Source organism: Channa argus, chromosome 11 (assembly GCF_033026475.1).
Source record: "Channa argus isolate prfri chromosome 11, Channa argus male v1.0, whole genome shotgun sequence".
NCBI lineage: Eukaryota > Metazoa > Chordata > Actinopteri > Anabantiformes > Channidae > Channa > Channa argus.
The window spans coordinates 4,830,920-4,838,901 of NC_090207.1; the positions used below are offsets into that span (position 1 = coordinate 4,830,920).

The window sequence follows — 7,982 nt, forward strand, 5'->3', positions numbered from 1 at the left end:
AAAAGTGAAAACAGCCTCTGACAATACTGAACAGAGTCATAGCTCCACTACAGAGAGAGAGATCACTGACTGGATCACACTGTAGAGGACGTTTAGACAAGATGAAGGCAAATTATATTTGTGAGTCTTTCCTTTAAGGACAATTTGAGAATTGAGGAAATGGCTAAGAAGACGAAGAAGTAAAGGAGGAAAATGTTGGTGAGTTTTTTCTTTAAGAAAACTTTAGACACCAAAGGAAATGGCTGAGACTTAAGTGCATGGAAACACAGTCCATGTGAACATATTAGGATTCACATACACCTCTCTCACACAATTTGTCTTCTCTGTCCAAAATGTAGACATTGTCGTCCTTAAATGATTCTTTTTTGTCCCTCACATGTAGATAAACTGCTGATTCTGGTCCTGAGGTGTTGCTCCTCCTGTGTAGAGGCTGTTCGGTTTCTCCAAGCTCTGAACACTCTTCACTACACACATTGTGTTTAACTGGTTTAACAGACGACAATGCTGCAGAGCTCTTATTGTTTGTGTCTCTGCATGAACATCTGATTTTATTTACAGAAACTTTAGAGGTCAAAATATCTAATACATTGTGATTTTATTGTATTTGTGTCTGGAAACCAGCTGCCTACATAAGAAATATGTCATGTTCTGATATAAGAGAACAATGTTAAACTCTAAATGACAAACACCATCTGCTGGTGACAAAGTAGCATTACAGCATTTTTATGTAATGTAACACATGACTGAGGAAAATGAAAGTGAAAGTAGATTTTGACATTGTTGATCAGAACTAAGACGCCATTAAAGAGAAAAGAACTCTGCTGAAAAGAAGACGATTAAAGACTTAAAGACAGAAAGTTGAGGAGAAAATAATTTGGTGAGTCTTGTTCTTAAAGTTTATCTCACAAATGGCTGAAAAGATTGAACTTTTTGAAAGTTTCCTGAGCTGCCATGTGTGTTCAGAGACTTTCAGAGATCCTGTGTCTCTGTGCTGCAACCACAGCTTCTGTTCAAGCTGCCTGCAACAATTCTGGGAACAAGCAGAAAACAAAAACTGTCCCATCTGTAAAAGAAAATCTTCAAAGGATATAGAGGTGAATTTTTCACTAAAAGAACTGGCTGATTCTTTCGCTGAGAGACTGAAAGTTGAATCATCTGAGACAGAAAAGGGAGAAGAAAGGAAACTAATGGTGTGTGATAAACATCAAGAAGAACCTAGATTGTTCTGTGAGGATGAAGACAGAGCTGTTTGTCCTGTCTGTGAGTTTTCTCTTCACCACAGTCACAAAGTGGTTCCTTTAGAACAAGCAGTCAGTGACCTGAAGGAGCAGCTGAAATCTGACTTAAAGTTTCTACAGGACAAGAGAGACAAATACAAACAAGTGGAGAAAACATACAATGAAATGATTCAAACCTCCAAGAAGCAGCTGTTGTCCACAGAGAAGCAGATCAGAGCAGAGTTCAACAAGCTCCACCAGTTCCTGAAAGAGGAAGAGGAGTCCAGACTGGCAGCTCTGAGGAAGGAAGAGGAGCAGAAGGGGAAGACTATCAGCACAGAGATGAAGAAGATTCAGGAGCAGATCTCCTCTCTGTCAGTCAGTATCTGTGCTGTTGAAGAAGACCTGCAGAAACACAACGTGCCATTCCTCAGCAGTTATAAACCCACTCAGACCAGAGCCAGAGTCCAGTGCTCACTGTCAGATCCACAGCTGCTCTCAGGAGCACTGATAGATGTGGCCAAACACCTGGGCAACCTGTCCTTCAGAGTCTGGGACAAGATGAAGGACAAGGTCCACTTCAGTCCTGTCATCCTGGACCCAAACACTGCAAACCCCTGGCTCTATCTGTCTGACGATCTGACCAGTGCGAGACGTAGAGACACAAGGCAGCAGCTCCCTGATAATCCAGAGAGATGCACTAATTATACTAATGTTCTGGGCTCTGAGGGCTTCAGCTCAGGGAAACACAGCTGGGAGGTGGAGGTAGGAGACCATCCTCGCTGGAATGTGGGTTTGGTTAAAGAATCAGTTGTCAGGAAGGGAGAACAAACTGCTTCACCAAAATATGGAATCTGGTGTTTATGGCATGGTGATGGAAAATACACTAATGGAGTTGGTAGAACTGTTAGAGTGAAGAAGAGTCTCCAGAGGATCAGAGTCCAGCTGGACTATGACAGAGGGGAGGTGTCCTTCTATGACCCTGAAGACATGACTCACATCTACACTCACAGAGACACTTTCACTGAGAAACTCTTCCCATATTTTTGTGTTTGCCCAGCTGCTGATGCCAAAACCACTGATATTAAAATTTGTCAAACTGAGATTTTTCTGTCATGTTCAGAAATGTGAAATAACCGCTTCAACTTTTGCCCTTAAGGTTTTTTAAATCATGAAACATGTTTTTGCTTCTTCTTGTCTTTTATTTTTGGTAAAAATTGTTGTCATTTAGTTTAATGTTTACTCACTTTCTCATTGTTCTGAAGCTTAAAGTTTGCAACTTAGCAGTTCTAAGTGAAAATAATAATACAGCTTAAATATTTTATGTAGTTTTACTTCAGTGACTGTTTTTAAAATAATAAATGGAAATGATGGTTCATTCATTTTCATTAACCATCTTTACCAAACTTTAACATGGCCACAAATCAAAGCTGTTTCTGACCCCTGATTAAATTGTTCTGCTGAACAGTGACTTCAGTTTTGTTCACACTTTATTTTGACTTATTTGTTGTCCATTATAACATAAACTCACTGGTCACTTTATTAGGTACACCTGTACACTCTAATGCAATCCAATACAGCAGCTCTGCCATGAATTCTACTTTTAAAATGTTAGAATTTCTCAGTGTTTAAGTTGAACCTGTCAGAAATGTGATCATTTTACTGTCTGTTAATATTGAGGTCTTAGTGAGTGGTGGAGTCGTACTGGGGTGAAGTATTACAAGAGCTGGTTCTAAAGTTTTTCCCCCTCATTCATTGTAAACAGGGTGGCTGAAACAAACAAATCTGTCAAACTGAGATTTCTCTGTCATGTTTCAGAGATGTGAGTTAAATCTCACAAATTTCACCATCAAAGTGTTTGTAAAACAGTTGTTAGCAGTTTATGTCTCTCTGAACTCATCATAACTTCTCTCAAACATTTTGCATTTTTTTTCCTTCAAACATATGTGATTAGGTTTCACGAGTCTCTTAATAGTTTTTACTCAGACTCTGTGTCTGAAATACTGTAAATATACCAAACTGGTTTTTATGTATGAAACTAAAACCAACAAGACAAAAACAATGTTACTGATAAATGTTCTTTATAGTTTGACTTCAATGTCTGTATTTTTTAAAAAATCAGAATAATCAAATGTTAAACTTTTTCATGTTCACAAAACATGTCTGTTTGTGCATCAGGAGTAATCCGTCAGGAATGCAGTGTGTTTTATTCAGAACAAGGCTCCTTAAATCCAACCTGCAGTTCGTCTTTTCGGCCACCAGGCGTCGCAAAGTGTCGTCCCCGTCATCAGTCCACAGTACTGAATCCTACTGTCTCTGGATGCATTAAAAACTTCTTGGTGAAAACTGGTTTTAATCTGATCTATTGTCTCTTTAACGTGGGTCGTGATGAGATTACATTTCTGTTTCATACACGTTCAGTCACCCTGTCTCCTAAAAGGTTCATAAGCAACTAAACTGCAAAATCATTTTGAAGGGAACATTTGATATTTGGATTATAGCGGTGGCTGGTCAGTCAGTGGTCAGTGGTTCAATCCCCGTTCCTGGCTACATGTCGAAGTATCTTTGGGCAAGACACTGAACCCCAAGCTGCTCCCGGTGGATCAAGTGAGCACCTTGCCACGGCCTTCGGTGTGTGAATGGGAATCAACATTGTAAAGCTTTGGATAAAAAGCGCTATATAAGCGACAATTTATAGCCACTTCAACACGTCTTTAGTGAATCAATACATTTACCTGGCGGGGCTTTAATGGCAGATTCGGGAGTTTGATTCCAACGTTGTTCCAAGAAAGAACAAAAAGCAGCTTCAAAGTGTTTTCATTATTTCTTAAAAGAAGTTCTCCTCTCTCCCTCTGGTTGTGAGCACAGGTCTACAGATCACCGGTGTTGGACCAACTGTAACAGATTGTGTATAAATATTGTTAAATGTTATGTGAATTACATGGATTAGTGTTTATTCATCATGGGCTGCGCTCAGTCCACAGTACTTTGGAATTAAAAATGATGCATATGATTTATAGTGAACATCGTTAGATTGATGTGATCACATAAACCGTAAAACCTCATAAACCCCATTTGTCTTTTATGGGACTAGACTTTGAACACAGGAATGTTCACATAGTGAGTCTCCTGTATAAAACACTGAAATAACTCTGAACACAAATTATCTGTACGATCGCTTGATAAAGTCTGATTAACTGCAACATATTTACTTCCTTGAAACTGTATGTAATCGGTGCCACCTGTTGATCCCGCTGCTGTCTTCCCATTGATTGGGAGGAGAGCAGATAAAGGAGCCAGGTGTTTTGGCGTGGAGTTGATGCTCTTTTGGTTGGAGGCTTGAGGTAACGCTGCCTGCTGTGTCGAGTGAGACGTCAGTGTTCGGTTAGATTTAATGGTTGAGGATGTTTGGATTGACTTGATGAACGTGCTCCTTTTTTAATATTGTATTGTTGTTTTGATGTTGCAGTGTGGCCACACAGCATGTTATATAGTCTACTGTGTGTGGGGACATCGATGGATGTAGTAGTGATTGCTCCGAGTGGTTGCATCACTGTTTCTTGTTGTCCGTGTGTAAAGTTGTGGTAAAGTTATTGCGTCCTGCTTTGTTTGACCGGTAGACGAAAAAAATCTGGGATTGTGTCTTGTGAGGGCGGAGTAAGTGTTTCCTTTTACTTTTTGGTTTTGTTTTAATTGTTTGTGTTATTTGCCACTTCCTGTCCAAACCCTTTACGGATAATCAGGAGCCTTAATTCCCTCTGTGACTGACATTTAATATCTTTTACTGGTTATATTCACTAGTTGATTAAAGTAATGTGCGTGTGAAATAAAGCGTGACTTTGGTGTGTAGTGGTTTATCTAAATCACCTCGGGTGTTAGAGTATAAGATAAAACTTAAATACGGTGGTTGTACGTTTGGTTTTGTTAATTAATTCGTGTTTTGGATTTGGGTCTCAGATGCTACATTTGTCTGGGAAAAGTTTGCTGTTCTCGAGCCGCTCGGATAATACTGAATATATCTTCTACTCCAGTACCTTGTTGGTGTACAAATACAGTAATACTGGTACGGTACGTTGAGGTAGGACTATGATGTGCGCATGCACAGGGGAGCTGTAAGCTGAGCGCCACCTACAGATCATATACTGTCATCACATGTCATCCCGCAGGACAAGAGACGAGCAATCGCAGTAAGACTGTTTCACGTGCGTTTTAAAAGTTATAAAGAGAGAAAATACCACTGCACAGTTATTAACTATAAGAGTCTGGGGTCTCAGTGACCTACAGCTTTGATATTGCATTGAGGAGAATGGATGGAGGTGAGGTCAGTGTGACCACTATATTTGTGCTGAATTTAAAGAAATTCTTTTAAGGCAACTCTGTGAAATGACATTCACAAAAATGGGCTGGGTGGAAAAGAACAAATGTGGGGTCACAGTAACTGTGACCTTTGATGTTTGATCCCCAAAATCGAATGTGTTAACCCATTAATATAAGAGACGTCCTTCCAACTAGAGAACTAATGCTGAGCTCTGTAGTGCCCAGTGATAAATCTCATAGAAGTCTTAATTCCTTTTTTTCACAAAAATGGGCTGGGTGGATAGGATAAATGTGGGGTCACGGCAACTGTGACCTTTGATGTTTGATCCCCAAAATCTAATTCCTTCTTCCTTGAGCCCAAGTAGACTTGTTTTTGTTCCACATTTGATGTTCCCTCAGGCATTTATAAACATATTGTGTTCATGAGAATGAGAAAGACTGACGAGCCTAAAAACATAATGACTGCTACAGATGTCACCAGCGTGGAGGCCTAAAAACAGTATAAAACACAATCACACATGGAGCTTGACTCAGAGGTGTTGAGTAAAACTATTGTTTTAATAAATTAAAATACATCAAACAATAAAACTAAACTGTTAGTTACATTTTCCTTAATTTCTGGGTAATTTTTAAATCTGTTCCAAGCAGGAGGAGCAGCAGACCTAAATGCTGTTTTACCAAAATCAACCTGAGACTTTTGGAGGTTAAACAGGAACAAACATTCTGAGATCTGACAAAATACTGCAAAGCACAGATTCACAAAGACTCAGAAAATGTAGGAAGGTCCTGTAAACAAAGTCTGCTAATGTGTTGACCCACTCATATAAGAGACGTCCTTCCAACCAGAGAACAGTTTATAATGCTGAGCTCTGCAGAGCCCAGTGATAAATCTGAGGGTGATAAACTGTGTTTTAACAGTGTTCTTAAACAGATTTAACAGACTACTCTCCTTGTTTGTGTCGTATCACAGAAGTCTTAATTCTTCAGTTTTTATCTTTTAATTTCATTTTTTAACACTTTAGTCTCAGTCAGTGATTTGTTGTCAGTAATTCCAAAAACATCGTCCTGTTTATCGTATTGGAAATCAGTTGTACAAAAACTAGTTTTAAACTTCTGTTTCTATGAAAATAACGTGAGCACATAAATTATTTAAATTCTCTCTAAACGAGTCATTAAGAATTTTGTTGTACTTGTTTAGTTAAAATGTATTAATGTTATACCCCCATTAATACATTTTAACTAAACAAGTACAACAAAATTCTCTTGCTCCTTTTGATGAAAATGTCACAGCTGACTCGTGTTGCCCTGGTGATCAGCACTCTCTCCTCTCTGATCTGTTGTCCTCCCTCCTCTCTTGTCTCTCTCCTGGTCCCCAATCAGCCTCACTCTGTTCACCTGTTGCCTCTCCTTTTATATGCTCCATTCACCTGTCCTTCTCTGCCAGATTGTCTCTCGCTTCACTTGAGCAACAAGCCACTCTCTGGCCTAGATAATCTGTGTATCGAGTTTGAGTTCTGTTGTGTGTTTTTGGGATTTTATATTTATTCTCCGAGTGTCTGAGTTTCTGTTTGTTTTTGACACTTTGTTGCCTCCCTTCACGGCAGCAGTGTTCCAGAGGACGCCTGTCTATTTTTCTCTATTCAGTAAGTGACTTTTGTACTCTCTGCATGCAGATTAAGAACTTTGTGGAATGATTATTTAAGAAGAGGATTTTAGCGCAAGTCTCTGGATAAGTGTTTGAGTTTCCTTCTCCCCTGCATCTTTTCAGTTGATACTTTCCTTTAGTTGTAACTTTGTTTAAGTCCTTCTGTGTTTTGTCTCCCTGGTTACTTCCAGATGCTTTTAGTTGCACTTTTATTTACAGAAGTGTGGTAGAGGATAGAGTCTGACAGTGGTGAAAAAAAAACATTATTTTGATGTTGTAATTACATAATATAAAGACCTGCTACAATCAGATGATGATTTTGATGATTTTAATGCTTTCACACAAAACAACACTTTTGTTTGTTTATTTCGTGTTTGGGATTTTAAGTTATTTTCAGATCTTCAAGAAAAAGTTATACCTAATTATCTCTGATATAAACAAATTCATAGCGGGTTATATATTAGACTGGGAGTCAAAAGACAGATGCAGGACAGTAAATACTGTTGTCCAAAGACAAATGACAGCTATAATCACTGATAAACAGCAGAACTTTAGAAGGCCTCTGATCTGCTTCTATGTGATAACACTAGTTACGTTTGGTCACGCCTAAAAAAAAAAAAAAAACATCAATAAAATATAAAAAAGCAGTTTGATGGTCAAAAATAATGTTTGTTGAACATTCAAGGCTTCAGTTTGAAGTGGTTTAAACATCATGATCAGACACAACCACTAATAAAGTGTGAAAAGTTTAAAGTCCTTTCTCCTGATCAGTTTACAATTATCACCATAGTTTGTGTGAGTTT

At 38.6% G+C, this 7,982-nt stretch overlaps 1 protein-coding gene across 1 annotated transcript; it reads left to right on the forward strand.

The window, feature by feature from the left end:
- LOC137136821 (zinc-binding protein A33-like) lies at positions 1-3,560 on the forward strand. The gene has a single exon (XM_067522548.1). The coding sequence runs from the start codon at positions 909-911 to the stop codon at positions 2,346-2,348; it is 1,440 nt and encodes a 479-aa protein (XP_067378649.1). The 5' UTR covers positions 1-908; the 3' UTR covers positions 2,349-3,560.
- The last annotated feature ends 4,422 nt before the right edge of the window (positions 3,561-7,982 follow it).

Excerpts from the sequence above, each read along its gene's own strand:
- LOC137136821 (XM_067522548.1), top strand. The coding sequence starts at position 909 with ATGGCTGAAAAGATTGAACTTTTTGAAAGTTTCCTGAGCTGCCATGTG.